This window comes from Macrobrachium nipponense, chromosome 43 (assembly GCF_015104395.2).
Source record: "Macrobrachium nipponense isolate FS-2020 chromosome 43, ASM1510439v2, whole genome shotgun sequence".
Classification (NCBI taxonomy): domain Eukaryota; kingdom Metazoa; phylum Arthropoda; class Malacostraca; order Decapoda; family Palaemonidae; genus Macrobrachium; species Macrobrachium nipponense.
This window is the reverse complement of record NC_061104.1, coordinates 36252192-36271508: the sequence shown is the minus strand read 5'-3', so window position 1 is coordinate 36271508 and position 19317 is coordinate 36252192. Positions and strand designations below refer to the sequence as shown.

Here is a 19317-nt window from a genome sequence, read left to right as displayed (position 1 = left end):
CCTGAACTGGGCATGTTTTATATGAATTACTGAATTCTCTTATGGGAAAAGGGAATTTTTCCTTTAAAAAGTCATCATTCTTGGCCAGGAATGCTAGAGCAGGAGACAACAATAAATGACAAGCGTATGAGTGATATAACGCTGTCCCTATCTAAGAGAGCCCAGTTCAATAATCCAAGCTTCGTATGTCAAAACAGTCAAGAAGACGGCCTTCCGGAGCATATGAGTTGTTACTATATTGGGCCCCAATGAACTGAAGGGATGACAAGAGTCTAAGAACTTTATTCAAGGACCAAGTATTGGGAAATCTTGCAGGAGCTGGCTTTTGCGGCGTAGAAGATTAGAGAAGGAAATTAAAATTTTTTATATTAGAATCAATTTCAAAACAATATAGCAAGGGTCTGACAAAGGTGCCTTGCATGCCATGACTGTTGTAACAGCAGGGCACTTGGCCTTAAAAGATATATAATAAAATATAAAACTGTTTCAACAGATTTCATCTGGGCTCTCAGTGTGCAGGTAACCTAACCAAATTTTCCATACAGGCTGGTATGTCGGATAGATGAGGTCCACAATTTTTGCAATAGGAACCTAGCAATGTTCGGCAAATAGTCTTCATAGTAAACTAGATTTAAAAGTGCACACGTGACGGTCACAGCTCAGAAAGATGGATACACAGACTAATTGTCCTCCTGTCTGGGAATCTATTCTCTTGCCTGTTGTTGAAGAAAAGAAACCAGTGACTGTTCAGCTCATTCTGGGCCACTAAGTAGGAAGTTCTGTTAAACACTAGTACTGTAACTGTCAAGAAGATATCACTAATTCACTTTAATATTTAAAAAATGAATTCACAAACAAGATGGGAAAAGCAAGGGAAGGATGAATACAATGACCAGAAGAGTTTCATACGCCTTAAATGCTTTTAAAGCAATTCTACAGAAATCCAAAATTATTTGAACCCTGCTCACTGAGATCAACATTGCCCACATCTGTTGACAGCTGTAAATTCTTGGATCCTGAAGCATATGTACAGAGCTACCACTGTTTTTGTGTCAGACAAGACTTCAAAGTCTTGGACATAATTGAAGGAAATTACTCTATTGCTAAGAGGCAAGTATACTGACTCCCCTCTACTTTATTCATCATTCATTGCACATTGAAAATGGTTTAAGTGAAGGAACTGCACACTGTACCTACAAAATTGTACCATACCCAAGTCACACTCTCTCTCTCTTAATAAGAAACTAATTTGCACAACAGTTTTTAACCAAAGTACAATGATAATGTAGTGAAGGCATCCATAATCAGGAAACTGATAGTGGAATAGGTTAACAAAATTCCAGTGATACAAACAGATATGTAATTATAATAGAAATCCTTCCAGACTAGCCAGGAAGACCAAAAAAGCTTGTCATGTCATTCTTAGGCTAATATGTATCTTAACAAATTTATACGCCATCAGACTAAAAAAAAACAGAAAAAAATCAATGTTAAATAATGTTATAAACCAGTTACAGTCATTCTTCTGAAGTGTTAAACCATAAATTATAACCTTTTTTTAAATTATTATTTAATTAAGCTAGGCACTCTGCATCCCCTTCAAGCTACTGTGCAATCAAATTCCTGAACAGTGCAGTAAACATACATGAAAAATACATGTATATATAATGAGCCACCTAAATATTATCTGAATAAAATCACTAAGCTGTGCATCTGCACCAAATGTAGACATTTCCTGATCAGGTGTTGATTTGATAATAAATACATGATAATGCTAAATGAGTGGAAAATCAAGTTCAAAGCAATTTACAAGATGAAAATCACTGGCTGACACAATTCTCAACTTCACAATCAATGCGGCAAACTAAGAACCAATAACTGCTCATTTTAAATTTAAAAATTGGCTCTCTACAACAACACCAATCATAATTGCAGTTGCAAAGAAAGGTTGTCACAAATGAGAACACACTTGGGAAGGCCTATGTGGATAAATACAGGATTCATTTCCTGAAAGTATCATCTACATATTACGTTTGCTACATTCTGGTTTAGATACAACTACACAGATCCTTAAATCATGTATACATTAATTTTTTATTCAAAAGGTAATTAAATTTCATAGCTCACTGAATCTGATGGCCATAAAAGTTTACATGAAATTATTTCATAAATCAGCAATATGCTATATAATACTGTGCAATACAAAAAGCATACTGTACCTGATTGTAAAAGATTATATTACATAGAAAATCAAACTACATACCACTTCAGGGGGAGCCTGGTGCTCTGGTCTCCGGGACATCTTTGGTTATTGATGCAATTAAAACACTTGCAAATAGTACTGCACTCAACTAGATTTGTAAATTTATTCCCTTCTGTAAACAAAATTCATTCTGTAAGGAGAAAAATGGGTATTAGTAAATGCAAACCGTTTTGCGTCAAAAATGAGTGAAGAAATATAAATGTTGGATTCAATATTACCTTTCATCATTTTCTATTCATTACCTGAACTACACTATGTTAAAAAAGTAAAAAAAAAAAGAAAAAAAATAGGGTAGACACAATTAAAATCATAAGAAACTATCACATTTTTTTACAAAAAAATTATGGTGTGTACTTTTGGCAAATTGCTGCACTAAATTTACTGCCTTTATGCTGTGCTCATAAGTCTCCTTAATGCCCTTATTGCAAAAATCATACTACAATCTACCACAAATTTACTGTAACCAAGTTATTTAGCCTACTATCTTTTGTTCATTTTAACATTCATTCCCATGGGAGTGACTGGTATTAAAGTAAAAATTTACAGACAGCCCTGCAGAGTACAGAGACAGAGATAAGGTTAAAAAAAAATGGTGTTACTGGGGGGGGGGGGGGGGGGGGGTGGGGGGGGGGGGGGGGGGGGGGTTAGGGGGGGGGGGGGGGGGGGGGTAAAACTTGAGATTACTATCACGGCCTGGTTCCCGCCAGTTTCCAACCAGAATATTTACTGCCTTTTGTCCATGGTCCTTACTGCCATTGTCTTGTGTTTTATGTTCATCCCAAAGGGGCTGGTACTATTCATGGCACCAATTTTACACAAACTGGAAGTTACCAAACCTAGAATGGTGCAGTAACAGTTTAAAGTTTAAGGGGGCATCCAAGAGGAGCAAAGACCCTCAGCCAGGTCAGGGCTTGACGTTTTGCATTAAATTGGTAGAACTCTCCTTCTTTCCCACCGTTATCCCTACATTAAGGGGTTGTTGCCTGATGCGCCTTCTACACTGCCTTCTATCAAAGGCGTCATCCTCCACCAAACCTCTTCTGTCCATATCTTCCTTCGCTTTATCTCGCCATCTAATTCTCTGTCTCCCTCTCGACACTCCATAAACGCTAGTTCTTCCAACAAGTTCTTCTGCTTCCTCCACACATATTTCTCTCATGTCTGCCCTGAAATTTTTCACTCTGTTACCCTGTCCAAATTCCAAAACTACTATAGTATAACTCTGCATGGCTTATTGCCTTGGAAATTGAGTTTTTCTATAGCATTTTGGTTGCTTATCAAGAATTTACTGTTATTTTGGGGGTGTTAACTGTAATCAACTTCAGAACAGATATGTTACAGTATGCTGGCCATCCAGAAATGCTATCAACCATGTACTAGGGGTTAGGTTAGGTTAGTATAGTTCCTTTTATAATAGGTTTCCTAAGCTAATCCCTTCTCAAACATACAGCTCCCATATGCCCTGCAAATGCACGGAACCATTCTGGGGTGACCACCATAACTATAAAATGTCCATTCTCTTTCCCTGTGTTTTACCCAGCGTATCAAAAGTGTTCTCTTCTAAATCCAAAATAATGGCATATTTCCCACTAAACAGAGGATAACTGTGGTCTACCCATGCGCAGGGCGAACTTGTGGGCCATGACACTCTTGAAATTTTTACTAAAACATCTTAAAAGTAGACGAGTGATGCCATCTTGATGTTTGCCGAGTTACTTGTGTAAACAAACTAACCATTTCCTGCAAATTTGTATCCATACACACGGATAGTGTTTCCTTCACATTTGTGGTAAATGTTGGCAGCTATCAGGATGTAGCCAGGGGAAATCCAGCAAACTTTCAGGATACCAGAGTGCTAGATAATCTTTAAATAATGGGGTAAACACCAGAATATGGTTATAAATTGGGTTACTCTAATATGCATTCATGATAATTCATTCAAAATTATTCATTGTTTTTGGAAAACAAACCAGATTCCTGAGACAAATTTTAACACTTTTGCTGTGAACATTAAGATGGATTTTTTGCTTTTTCCTATCTTTTTAATTAATATATAGGAATAACCCAAACTTACGCGAATTCACAATAGTGCGAGCTTTTCACTGGAACCTAAATAATTATCATATGCGAGTTCTTCACAATAGCGCGAACATTTGCGAATCCTCCAGAAACACTGCAAAATCTTGCAAAAGTGTTTATGCTTAATTTATTATATAAATTTTTAAGTTTTAAAGTGTTTCTGTATAAAATCTTTATCAAAAATGTTTTGTTTTTATTTTTGTACATGCATCAATATGATACAAAGGTAATTACAACACCTGCCAGTTAGTGCATATGCATACTTTTACAAGATGCGATAGGGAAATAAGTGAAATTAGTGTATCTATTTGTAGTATATATACATATTACAGCAATTTTATCACTACTGCATTACTATGACAACTAGAATTCATGGAAACAGTTTATAAATGCATCGGCGCATGTGTGATGCTCCACTAGAATGGCAACGATGAGTCATTTTTCCTCGCGTCGTCTGCTCTTAAGTATACATCCGAAATATTTGTAATTTTTCGGGGTTAATTTGGTTGCAAAAAAGGGATAATAGACATGAATTAAATAAACATTTTGAAGTAAAGTTAAACTAAATAATGGGTAAAGTAAACAATTAAGGGAATAAAGCTTTACACCCATAATCAGTGTTGTCGTCTGCTGCTCGTAACTGTGATTGCGGAGTGAGTACTTAGGAACCAGGAACAGCAACGTGGTTCAATTGCAATGTGGAGTGAATTAAGACCAATCACTAATATAGGCATCAAAATGTTGTTTTATTGTGCTAATTACAACTGCAATCTTGAGTAAGATCAATAAACATTACATATATACGCTAACATTGTTCAAATGAGTGCTGGGAAGGCTGGGAAAAATAGTGGAGTGTCATGGTTAGACCGGCCAGCCTCATGATTGCCGCCATATTGGATTTCAAAACTGCCTTGAAAACATATTTTACAAAGAGCGTCACATGCTTATTTTAGTTCATATGGGGCTTTCATATATCACATTATATTGACGACACTTCAATCGGAAGATCTAGGGTAGTTATCCGCGGCGGCCTAGACTATGGCAGTTGCAGTTTTTCAATGCAGCTTTACCTCCTGAACAAGAATTTTAAGTAATATTTATTCGGATGACTGTAATTAACCACCGGGGGCCAGTACTAAACACGGCGAAATACATTGAACACCCCAATCCCAAGTGGATGTCGTGTCCGCGGTTACGTTCCTTGCAGTCCGTGCAGAGTGCTTCTGTAGAAATACCCTTCAATCTTTTGAATGGTATGCTTAAATTTGTAATTGTATTCTTGTTTAACCAATTAAATATCGAGTGAATAAGGCCTGGCCAGCGTGATGACGATGGATCGTCTGTGATTGTTTACCCTATACAATTTTTGAAAGTTTGAGTCTTCATAGATGTCTGTGGCTTTTTTCAGCTCGTTAAAGCCTGAAAACATCTGTTTTTAAGCGAAAACTAATGTATCATTCCGCAGTTCATGTTGTTCCGTCGCCATCTTTCTTACTGTCACTGATATGCCTGAGGTGGTAAACAAGTGTTCGCGCATGCGCAATTCACTGCTGTACTAATAGCTACCGCAATCGGGGTACGGCTGCCGTATCAATATCCAGTTCATTCCCCTAAATATCAAGTGAAAGAAGTGGTCTTTTTCAAGTGAACAAGTGGCCGTATGGCCGTTAACCCTAAGCCATGTGGACTTGTTCTATTGTTTTACTGTTGGGTTAAGAAAGTAAGGAATGGTTAGGTCAGAAAACGGCTTTCTAGGAATGGTAAGAAGCCGATGTTTCACATCTTCCAGTCTCCCTACCTAGGGGGAAACACCACCGACTACCAACCCTTATCACGGTGGACAGGTCTTATTCACTCGATATTTAAATGGTGAAACAAGAATACAATTACAACTCCAAGTATACCATTCAAAAGATTGAAGTTTCGTCAACATAATGTGATATATGAAAGCCCCATACGAACTAAAATAAGCATGTGACGCTCTTCGTAAAATATGTTTTCAAGGCAGTTTTGAAATCCAATATGGCGGCTACCATGGGATGTACAGGTTCTGATCAGTGACGACAATCATCTTTCCCAGTCTTCCCCGCAATCATTTGAACAATGTTAGCGTATGTATGTAACGTTTATTGATCTTACTCAAGATTGCAGTTGTAATCAGCACAATAAAACAACATTTTGTTGCCTATATTACTGAAAGTATGAAACTTTTTATTCCCGGGGTTATGGTTTGAACTGAATTCATTCTTACCTTGTAATCGGTGGTTTTTATCCTTACTGCCATCACAACTGAAACTCCACAGTGCTTATTTGATTGTTATTATACACATTTTGGTCTCAGTTCACTCCACATTGCACTTTAAACCCGTTGCTGTTCCTGGTTCCTAAGCGCGCGCGCCACAAACACAGTTACGAACAGCAGACGACGAAACTGCAAAGTTTTATTCCCTAAATTGTTTACTTTACTCGTTATTTAGTTTAAATTTACTTTCTTATTTAAAAATTTTAATTTAATTCATGTATATTATCTCTTTTTTTGCAACCAAATTACCCCAAAAAATACAGATATTTCTAAAGTAGATACAATCAAATGTTTCTAACGTCTTCGTACATCTGGCTGCCGATAACCATAGAGGAACGACTACGGATAAGTGCATAAAGGAACGACGGATAAGTGAATTATATAATTTTTTTTCTTTCTTTTTGTTTTTGCTAGCACTTTTCATTGATTTCAGTCTATATTAGTATTTTGAATTTCTTTAATAACCGTATGCCAGAAATAAATGTAACCTTTAATGTTTGCATGCTAAGAATGGCAAAATCATCGTTGCCACATTAGTGAGGCGCCTTCAACACATACGTCGTTTCATTATTATAAACTGTTTCCATGAATTCTAGTTGTCATAGTAATGCAATAATGATCAAATTGCTTTAATATTTATGTATATATACTTCCAATACATAGTCTAATTTCACCAATTTCAACGTTTTGTGTGTAGTTTTATACCCAGTTTGGAGGGTCAACACATACCGAATGGCAACAGAGAGAGAGAGAGAGAGAGAGAGAGAGAGAGAGAGAGAGAGAGAGAGAGAGAGAGAGAAAAGAAGGCGAAGGAACGAAGAAGAAAAGGGGTGGCGGTGGAGGGGGGGGGGGGGGGGGGGGGGGGTAGGTGGAGCTTTATACGCGTGTTCGTATCCATTTCTGCATAATGGAGTTTTTGTCTCTTGGTACAAGGACAAGTGTCGTTATTCTTTACGATTAGTGATTCACGATACCCTTATAAATTACGGCACTGGGTGTAATGCACTATAGCAAAAATCTCGTTCTGATACGAGTGTTCGTTACAGAAATAGGTATTGCCCAAAAACGTGCTTGCACTGTCTCTGACCCATAGTAGGTATGCTGCTTAGTTGTTCATCAAGTTTTTTTGTAATCAAGTATTTTTTTACAAGCTAGCTATTGAATAAATTTGTATTTTTCTCAATCAAAACATAAGCCCTTCAATGGTAACTTTCCTCTTTTAACGACTTTCTGGTCATTGCAAATTCGGCCCATAATTTCTTATGGTGCGAAAACAGAGGCGCAGGGACCGAAAACAATTGCGTCACACTACGGCGATAATCCGGCAGTAAAACATCTTCATATATCCAAAAAGTAAATAATAAAGATATACGTATATGCGCATTACGATTATACCAATTACATGAAAAGCTGATAATCTGCATGAATAACTGGTAAACTGTTCTGCAAGAAAGTTGAGTAAAGCAATTATTTACAATAGGTACGAAAGTCAAGATGTCGTGACGTCATAATACAGGACTTAAAAGAATGTTCTAATTCCAAAAAATAATTACTTAAATTTGAGTCAGAATCGAGTTACTTTTTCAATAACGAATATTTTCAAATTAATCATCATAAATATGTAAAATATTGATGTTTTACTATTTATTTAAAAAATTATCGAAGTGCACTCTTCGTCGTCGTCTTCTACAAAACAGTTGTTTGCTCGGTGAGGAAAAGTTTTCAGATTGTTGTGATAAAAGTGCCCCAGCGTCTGTGGGTACAAGTGGTATGCGGATTTATCACAGGAAATGGTTAGTTTATTGACACAAGCGACTCCGTAAAACACTGAGATGGCGTCAATCTTCTAAATACCTCGAGCTGTAAGTAAAAATGTTGAACGCGTTTTGGTGAGATTTGCACTACGTTTGAGACCGTTTTCAGTACCCTCTGTTTAAATCTTAAAATTTGGCCTTAATTTCTAACTTTGGAGAAAATACTTACTTCGAAAGGAGAGTAGAGGTCTTTAGCTCCGTTTCTCACCAACAACAAGTCGCGACTGATGCCCATCTCCGATGTCAGGACGCGTTATAATGTACTTTTTTGGGGATTGTCCAAGCTGATCAAACATGGTCGACTCGGGACCCTACAATTTTTTACCCTAACTGGTAAACTGTTCTGCAAGAAAGTTGAGTAAAGCAATTATTTACAATAGGTACGAAAGTCAAGATGTCGTGACGTCATAATACAGGACTTAAAAGAACGTTCTAATTCCCAAAAAATAATTACTTAAATTTGAGTCACAATCGAGTCACTTTTTCAATAACGAATATTTTCAAATTAATCATCATAAATATGTAAAATATTGATGTTTTACTATTTATTTAAAAAATTATCGAAGTGCACTCTTCGTCGTCTTCCTCTACCAAAACAGTTGTTTACTGACAAACAAGCCGGTGAGGGACCTTTTTCCGATTGTTGTGATGAAAGTGCCCCAGCGTCTGTGGGTACAAGTGGTGTGCGGATTTATCACAGGAAATGGTTAGTTTATTGACACAAGCGACTCCGTAAACATAGAGATGGCGTCAATCTTCTAAAATATTCAAGCATAAGTAAAAATTTCGAAAGCGTTTTGGTGAGATTTCCACTGCGTTGGATACCCTTTTCACTAGCCTCTGTTTAATGCTTTAAATTTGGCCTTAATTTCTAACTTTAGAGAAAATACTTACTTCAAAAGGAGAGTAGAGGTCTTTAGCTCCGTTTCTCACCAACAAGAAGTCACGACTGATGCCCATCTCCGATGTCAGGATGCGTTATAATGTACTTTTTTTGGGATTGTTCACGCTGATCGTACATGGTCCACTCTGGACCCTACGGTTTTTTACCCTATCAAGTGAAAGAAGTGGTCTTTTTCAAGTTAACAAGTCGTTGTATGGCCATGTGGACTTGTTCTGTTGTTTTACTGTTGGGTTATGAAAGTAAGGAATGGTTAGGTCAGAAAACGGCTTTCTAGGAATGGTAAGGAGCCGATGTTTCACATCTACCAGTCTCCCTACCTACTAGGTACTACTCTGCATCCGCTACCCCCGACAGGTTGCTAAAAGCTGGGAACAGCCTAAAATGCTATTACAACTTACAATAGGCAGTGGCGTACAAAGTATCCTAGCCTGGGTTAGCATTAATCTGTCGGCTGAACTGGAAACAGATGTTAGTCCGTAAGGGGTAGCAATCAAGCTGTGTGGCCAGGGCAGGGCTGTCACCAAGGAAGCATTTTTGAGGATTCGGCTACGAGAAAACATACTTAGCCTAAACCTACAATATCAAGATAACCAATCAAGGCTCAACAATCTTACTTGAAATTCTATTCACGGGTCTAATTGTGGATTCTAAATTGATGATGAGACACTAGCGATGACAATGGAATTAAAGTTCCAAGTCCAGGTAAATAAGGCAGTCGACATGCGGTTCACTTTCATAGCTTTAGTTGTACGGCTGAGGCTATGCCTATGTAACGGCGCATCAATAAGTTAGACAATATTCTAAAGCGCTGCTCTAAGTTTTAATATCCTTTTTATTTCGTTTCTTCTTCCTGTCAAAAAGTGGTACGCTTTTTTCTTGTTCCCTGTCTATAACGGTTGCATTGAATAACAGCTTTCTTGCTACTCGCTGATGTCAACTACAAGAGAATGTTGTAGTGCATCAAGTATTTTTACCTGCCCTTCCTTGTTTGACAGTATTATCATTATCCTGGTATATATTTGGAAACTTTCCCATCAGCACTCATTCTGTTCACCAAGCTGGCCCCTTTAAGCTGGCCCCTTTAATTTTCTGGTTGTGATGTGAAATTGTCCTTATTTATTAGTTCTCTCATTTCATGGGTGTTCTAAAACAGATATGTGTCCATTGTCTTCGCGAACGACTAGTTTTCACAGTTTTCAGCTCTTGGGTCCGTATGTCGATATTTCCCATTTCCAACGATTAACTGTAAATAATGTTTGTGTTGTCTAGTTATCACGATGGTTAATGTTAAGGTTTGCTGTGTGGTAGTTTGCTGGTTCGAGTCTACCTCGGCCATATGAATTGTTTACTTGGTGTTGAGTTGTTTTAGCTAATTTATGCATAGTTCTCGATCACGTGAACTTTTTGGTAATCGACAGTGGCTTCCTGTAAACAAACGAGGAAACTTATCAGTTTAAAAAAAGATTTCATACAGAACGGATATAACGAATGTAACGAAAGTTGGTATATACTGAGGAATATTTGGACCGTTTGTTATAGAAACACAATTGTAAATAAACGCCTATTATACTGTTTTAGAATAGCGGATTCTTCTTTTCCCATTTGTAAGCCTACATGGTATATAATGTATGCCTTTATATGAGCCTTAATTATATTGACTTTGCGTATTAGCTTTTTGTAATTAGCCGTTATACATGCATAATTTACTTAAATAAGCTTTGCATATTGTTTCTATCAGTCTTAGTTATTTAACTTAATAATTTTGTATAAATTAGCATATTATTCATACGTTGATTTCTTTTTCATTTATCCATAGTAATTGAACCACATCACATCACTTCAAGTTACGCTACATACGTCAAGTCTACATGTATAAACGCCTAACAATATAACCATATCGATGTTAACGTCATGGATCTAATAAAGAACTATATGTGCGTATCAAAATTGTGTTTCTCCATCATTCACGTAAAGCAATAGAAGAATAGTGCATTAACATCATTAACATTCAACATGTTTTGTAATGTGCACCTTTGGAAATGAGCTCTTCGTCTTTGTTTTTCCGAAGATTCAATTGCTTTAAAATGCTGAATAAAACGTAATTTTTTTCGGGGTGGGGGATGGGGTTGGGGGTTGCGGAGCCTGCTTATATTTAGTTTATAAATTAGTGATTGGGGAAAACCTACTCAGACAAGTAAGTAGCTGTAAAAAGTCATAGTAACAAGAAAGTCTTTTCGATAAAAGTGGAAATTTTCCTTTAAACCTCGTCCAAAATAGTGAGAGTTTTAATTGCTCAATGTCATTCTCCAGTGTAAGCAAACTGCAGTCTCTTCTCCAGGATCAAAGTTTATCTCACTTGTTGATCATCCAAAAGATTCTCTTAATACAGTTTCAATATTCTTCTCTAAAAAGAAAGGTTTATAAGGCTTTGAGACAGAAATGTAAGATGCTACAATATCTCGAGTTTTAAACTGTTAAAAATACTCCACTGAATACGTTTTCAGCAGTGTGCGGTGACCATGCTGACAGCAAAATAGGTGGACAAATATCTTCCTCAAAAACTTGTGCCAAGAAATTGTTTCTTTCAACCAGAAAGATAAGTCTCAGTAGAATCTTACCTTGCTAAGTACCTTGCAATGAGCACTTCTTTTGAGTGTTCTCCAACAAAACACCTTCTACGTGTAGGTGGCGAACGCAGAGCGCACGACGTCTAATCTTGCCAGAAAAATACCCTTTGCAGCTATTAGCGATTGAGTGGTGAAGTTTCTCTTCACCACACGATATGCAATGAGATACGACGAAAATCAAGCTTTCCCATTAACAGCTGTAAAACGACACAACGCTTTTACTGATGACCGTAAATATTCTCTTTCTTTGTAAGTGTTCCTAAAGCCTTCTCCAGAATTCTAATTTTATTCGTTTCCGAGTTGTAATTTCACAGTCGAAATCGACTGGTGGTGACTGTTAAACTGAACGAAAAACGTCGTTCTTGAGTTACATTTAACTAATCAAAGGATGCAAACTAATAGCAGCCGTCAGTCCTCTGAGGTTCTTGATATCTAATAGCAGAAAATAGCAAACGTTTCCGTTGTTTTAGGAAGGTTTTATGGTAGAGAACAGCGGAAATAAAACTGTACTTTACTAGTGCAAAACTGGCAGCGGTAGACCACACGTAAGCTGTGCTCGTGCCAACTGTCATGTAAACACGAATGACCTTCGGAGCCTTGCAGGAAAAAACCGCAAAATCAGTTATGCTACCTAAGAAAAAAAATCCTGTTCTGACGTAGAACATAATGCAAAACGCATTCACAACAATTTCTGACGGATTTCAGTTACTAAAACTACCTAACTATGGGGAAATACAGCGAAACATTGGCGACTATTTGCAAGTAGCTGTGGAACACGGAGTTTTGTTTACATTCTGTAGTTCCTGCTTTGCAATGATGAATAATGAATGCGCATGAGACTGTTGCTCTCACTTGCATATTCATTGTGGATTTTTCCTGTTTGTTGGGACCCATTTTGTGACCCCTAACAGAACGGGATCCGCAGTTTAAAAAACCTTGTTCTAAAGTAATAGAAAGTTCATTTGGGTAGCCATCTTGCTCTTTACGGCAACTTACACTGTGCGTTTGGAATCTTAAAGTATTTTCATATACCTAATAATAATTTCTTTGTAAGTTTTCGTTATCTTATTCTGCCAGATCAATCTATTAGTGCCATACATCATGGATGGTCGGGTAACACCCTTCAAAAATAATTGTAGCGACGATTGCCATCACGATTCCCTGTTCGTGTCTAGCAAAATTGTGATTGCATTTGTTTCTAGCCCTTTCGTCTATTACTTGCAGTAATCCGTTTCCAATTTCCCCTTAGGTGAGTAGCCTTATTAAAGGGCGTTTGGAGCATAGCTTCGGTCCCCAGCTGCTTTCACTTTTCACGCATTTATTTTACCTCGGTTCCCTTAGTTTATTTTTCCCATCCGTCTGACCAACATCTGCAACTATTCTCTTTCAGTGCGCCCGGGGTTTCCTCCCAGTTTCAGCCAAAGAACTCTGCACTGGTTCCTGGTTCCTCAATGCTCATGCCACAAACACAGTTCCGGGCGCACTATACTCTTCGCATGAGGTGCCGAACTTTATTCCATTTTAACCGTCTTTGTTTTTACTTTATTTTATAGTACTTCAACACCATTACATTGATCAACATGATTAACTGTTTTCTGTACACCAACGCATAATCTTTCAAATTTTGTCATCACTTTTCCTTTTTCCCGATTATATTTAGGAACATTTCTCTTTGGACAACTTGTAGTTATTAGTCACTACCAAGCATTTCTGCCATTCCACGGATCTCCCTTCTCATCCACTCAGTTTCTAGATTGACATTTGTCACTTATGATTAAACGCTCAAAAATTGTCAATACAATTATGAATTCATGCAAGTGTAAGTATTAAACGCGCCTGTCTCCGCACTAGCGTTTTGACAGTTGCTTTGAAATGCCCATTCATTCTAGATCTAAATGCAGTAAATGCCCTACTGAAAAGGAACTGAATTTCAGAACTTCATGAACAAAAACGTGGATACTTTTTGAAATTCAACTCGTGAACCAGATTTTAAAGGGGTATGTGGTAGTTTGAAGACGAATGAAAGCTCTTTTGTATGACCTTGAAACATTAGATTTAAAGATTCAAAACAAGGCAAAAGAAGAACAATATTGAAGAATTATAATGGGATGAAAGCGTATTAGAAGTAGGTCATGTGCTACTCGGACAATCCAGCAGTAGAAAGCTGACTCACATCTTTTGGGAAATTCATTGTCCTCAAAAAAAAAAAAAAACCTGGTAAATTCGTGGGGGATCCATTATTCTATATTCGTTAGATATTGACCAATGTGTTTGAATCGACAGCCTAAAACATTTCACATTTTACCCCGCCCGGCCCCGTTGTTACTGTTCAGTTAAAAATGTTTAATATGCTGCTAGTTACTCGCGGTCCTGTGGGGTATGAATGCCAGCACAATGACTGACTTACTGTTATCATGCCCAATCTATTCCTTCTCAGATGTCGTTTGGCAGAGGGTTTGTTATTCGGCCTTCTATTTATATTTTACTTCTTCTTCTAGCATGAATATAGCTTCTTACCGAACCACTTTATTATGAGCACCAACATCATCACCTCCAACGCAAAGGACCTCTGTGGAATTTTGCCTCCTGTGCTTTATTGCCACAAATCTCCTCTAATCACTCTCTGAGCTCTCATAGTTCTCACTCAAGCAGTTCCGTGTTTCCAACTCATCTGGAATGGAATATGAAATTTATGCCAAGACCAAGCGCTGGGACCTATGAAATCATTCAGCGCTGAAAGGGAAATTGAGTCGAAAGGTTTTGTATGTACAACAGGAGGAAGATCTCTCAAGATCTCTATGAAATCATTCTTGCGAGAGGGTGGAAAGTACGATGGAAGGAAAAGAATATGAAAGGAGGTACAGTAAAAGGAATGAAAGGGGTTGCAAATAGTGGCTGAAGGGACACTGTAAAGAACCTTAAGTGCTGCCTACCGTGCACCGCGTGAGGTGCACTGGCAGCACTGTCCCTTCATAGGATTCAATTCTTCTGATGCCCAAGGGAACCCAGATGACACTGTCATGGGGGTCATGTGAAGGACATACATGTTCGAGCCATCTTCTCCTCATCATCACTATCGTATTTATTAAGAGAACTTCTTTAATTTGCCCTACGGTGCCATCTCCAGCATCATCCTGTCATCTGACTCCCGATATTCTTTTTAAACTTCATTCTTAAATGGGCCAAATCTTTTAAATATATTATTATTTAATATTATTTCAGTAGATGAAATCTACTCACATGGAACAAGCACACCAAAGGGGCCATTGACTTGAAATTCAAGCTTCCAAAGAATGTTGGTTTCAGCCTCCCACCGCAGACCCCACACTGCAGCAGTAACTGATCATGATACAGAGCCAGCGATTTTTCATTGCCCTGGGGGAGAAGCGAACCTGTGACATCTGAGTGGCATGTCACAACACTAACCACTACACCAGCGGACCAGCCATACTATAGTAGTATCATGCTGTACCTCTGTGTGATCTGACTTTCGTATGCAGTTTCAACCTATTTGATTTACAAATCTTACTTAGTCTACCTTTTGTTTGATTGGCCCTTTTTAATCTCGCTAAATTCCAACCTCACAAAACTTGTACTGGTCATCATTGTTCCTAAATATTTATAAAGAACTGACCTCATTAGTCGGTTTCCGTCTCTCGAGATAGAAACTGTATTTTCCGGGAAAACTTTGTCATTTTGTAGCGTATTGCAAGACCTGTGAGAAGGGGAATCAAAAAGAGTAAAACAACATTTCCTCGTAGCACCCAACTAATTATTGGGAATTCACTTGACAAGGTGTCATCAACATCAACTTTGCATTTACTCCGTTCATGGAGATTTCAGTCGGTGTTACGTATTTAAGAATGCTACAGCAGTGATGCCAACCCCTCTAGCCCTATGCACCCTACAGAAGACAAGAAATTACCTTACATAACTGGAAATTACCCAACATTCTGAAGTTGTGATAATAAGAAATAATACCAATAAAGATGTTGATCAATACAGGCATTGTTACAATTACCCTACACTTGAAAATATTACCCTAAGGTCTAAAATATTTGGTCAAATTACCCTACGTGTAGGGCAATTACCCTGCGGTTGGCAACCTTGAGCTACAGTCAGTCAAGACCTTCTATAATGTTAGTCCGTAGACGATTAGAAAGGTGTTAAATAATCAGAATGGAATCTTTGAATTTCATACTCTCCTGAACAATAAATCAATCGCACAAATATTTGTTCCGTGTAACTCCTAACTTTTCTGAAACCTGCTTCTTCTTTTCTAGGATGTTTATCAGTTTCTTCTTGCAGCCTATTGGGAGTGAGCACACTGAATGTTTTCATTGTAACTAACGCAAGTGCAAAGCCTCTACAGTTACTACATACACTCTCGTTACTTCTGTTTGGCAACTTAGACATGACTCTGAGTTCCAAGTCATTAGGCTTAGTATCATCATTCCATATTCTCTATCTGTTATTTTTGTTGAGTGCCACATCTGCTCCTCGTCCACTTTCGGAAGCGTTTTTTTCTTTCACCCACTCTTCTTCTTCTTCTTCTCTTCGCCCGTCATATTCCTTCCTCTTTTTTTTCCGGGCATGTTTCTAGAAACTTGTATTGAAGAATTCCCATTATCTCATTGTCAAAAATCCTCAAAATGAGATGTTTTGCTTTGATGCTATAAATTTCCTTTCAATTAGTGTTACATTTCCTCTTTCTCCGTATTCGGAACATTAAGACTAAATTTAATATCTCTTTATGTAACAGCCTCCTCAGTCTGGCAGCATTGCTACAAAAAGACCTGTTTACTTTCAGGTGGTTATGTAACACGCGTAAGCCCTAACATCTCGCAGGTTTCTTGGCTTGGTGGTTATTTTTGCCCTTTCTTTTTTTCTTGAAAACTATAGTCTTCCTTCCTTCTAAAGGCGATTAATCGTTTTCCATTGGGCCTGTCCATACCCTTTTCCGCTTCATTTCTTGCAGCCTGCAACAGAAAAGCAACGAGATGCTGGTGCAGCAAACCTTTCCCAGAGGAACGAACATTTTACAACGCATTACACCTCAAAAAACAATGGGGATAACGACGATATTTTGTCCTTTTTTTTCTTCTTCTTCTTATTACTTTGGAAGATGGAAATTCTGTTCCCAATTACGGCATCTTTTACATCAACAACTGATAGTCGCTGTTGCCCAAAAACGCGAGAGTAAACGCGCCATAAAATCCGTGGCAATGAAACCAAGTAAACTGGCATGCAAAGTGCAGGACTTGCATTCATGAAATTGGTTGCGTAATTACCTTCGGCATTCATAAAAGGAATCATTCTGACCGATTCTTAAATCACTGAATACTGAACGAGGAAAGAAGTAAATCATCTGAAAAGACGCGTAGAATAAATAACCCGGCGACGGTGAGACCGTGCTTTGACTCACTCATTGTCAAGGCCGCGTCATCTTATTTACGAATCGTGAAATGGCGGACCTCTCCTGAAGACCTTGGCGCGCTGCCCAGGGTGAACCTTCCCGCCATACCTTCAGTACGTCACGGGCGCCACACCCCCTGTATTGGCAGACATTAGAGCATGTGTACACCAGAACCTCGGGTATCGGGCATGTCATGGTAGTTGTATGGTTCACTTCCGTAATCATTTGAGTCATTTCCTTGTTATTCTGCTCATGCTGTCAGAAATGACGGTGATATGAGAAGGGTCAAGACAGCAGTAGGGTTCCCACAAATCGGCAGACTTCTCTGAGGGTGATGAGTGGGTAAGGAATGACCAGGTTGGTAGTTTAAGTGTAGAGGCTATAGACCATGATTGTCTACATAAAAGGTAAAAGCTAAATATATAGGTACTACACGTTTCGGTTTATCTTACAGATTTTTGTCCTTGCTATGCTTACAACGAACCTCTGACAATCACCCGTTTATGTAAACATCGACAAGTTCAGCAACATGAAAGGTTAGAGGGAATTCTCTACCACAGAATATCAGGAGATACGTAAGTGACAGTTGAGGTGCCTAATAGACATTATAGACTACTCACAATTATGAAAGAGAGAGCGAACCTTTTTGCTAGCTTACGCAACGATCGTTTCCAAATGAAACTGGCTGTGATATTTTGAAGATGAATACAGAAAAAATACTTTTCCAACCAGCAATCAATACTGCCAGACAGCCCCTACCTAAAATTAGCTAAGCTCATCATTAACACCGAAATAGGAAATCCATCGCTACCCGTATGTTGAGGGAAGACATTTGTAAGTTCCAAGACACAACGATTTTTTTATGTGATTCATATGTGCACGAGCGCCAAGGGCCACCATAAGGGACCGAGCAGTTCAAAATAGTTTGCCGTGGCCTTCGGTGAGATGTAACGCACGCATAGCTTCTTCGCGCCAATTGACTCCGTTGTAAACAGTTGTAAATAGCACCGTTGCAATGTAAAAGTATATCCTTCCTAAAACACCGGGGGGCCCCTTTCGCTTTTTTTTTTTTTTTTTTTTAGTTACACAGACTTATTTTTGATGTGGGGGGGAAATGAACATTTCGCTATAATTATAAGAGCCAAGTGAACTTTCACATTCAAATTCTATGCAAATTAAGATTAGAAACAAATAGGCTACACTCCAAATATCGAAGAGTAAGAAGAAAAGTGTAGTATAATAAACAAGAACTGTTTTAATGAAATACCTTAAGTATTCTCGGCCTCATTGAAATATCTTATTAATAGGCATCCAGATGTTTGTAGTACAGTACTACCTCTGAAAATGATAGGATTAAAGATGTTTCTAGAGGCAACAAGATGTCAACTTAGGTATACTTTAAATGTCCTTGGTTGTCTTAAAACAAATGGATGGATGCTGCCGATTACGTAATAAACATTTCCCCCAAGATTACGTGAACGCGCTTATATATTCTCAGACTTTTTACTCTTCACATCCACACACACTGATGGCTTTAATGTAGACTGGCGTCAAACTTACACACACTAATGAATGGGTGCTATTTTCGCTTGTTATCTAGGCGTCACCTACTCCGAGGTGCTATATTATAGTACTAAGCACCGTATGGTAGATGTAAAGTAGACGACCGCAGAAAGATATCGTTCATTAATATAATTTGTTGACCACACAATAAAGAAATGGGTGTAATATAACACTTTGATCCCCAAGAGACTAGTACTAAACACAGCGTCCCAAGGAGCTTCCGCCATGTAGTACTAGCACCTTGGAGTAGGTGGCGCGTAGATAACAAGCGAAAATAGTGCCAAATAATGCATACCAGTGCTGTAGGCATAGAATACAATTGCAATAAACTTTGCCCTGTCCCGAAGTA

At 38.2% G+C, this 19317-nt stretch overlaps 1 protein-coding gene across 1 annotated transcript in view; it reads right to left on the bottom strand.

Annotated features, from left to right (window-relative positions):
- Positions 1-9916, bottom strand: part of LOC135213650 (probable 18S rRNA (guanine-N(7))-methyltransferase) — a 52150-nt gene extending 42234 nt beyond the window's left edge. Inside the window, 2 exon segments of the mRNA XM_064247691.1 lie at positions 2264-2393; positions 9761-9916. Of these exon segments, the coding sequence (XP_064103761.1) occupies positions 2264-2302 (39 nt within the window). The 5' untranslated portion in view covers positions 2303-2393; positions 9761-9916.
- Positions 9917-19317: the final 9401 nt, after the last annotated feature.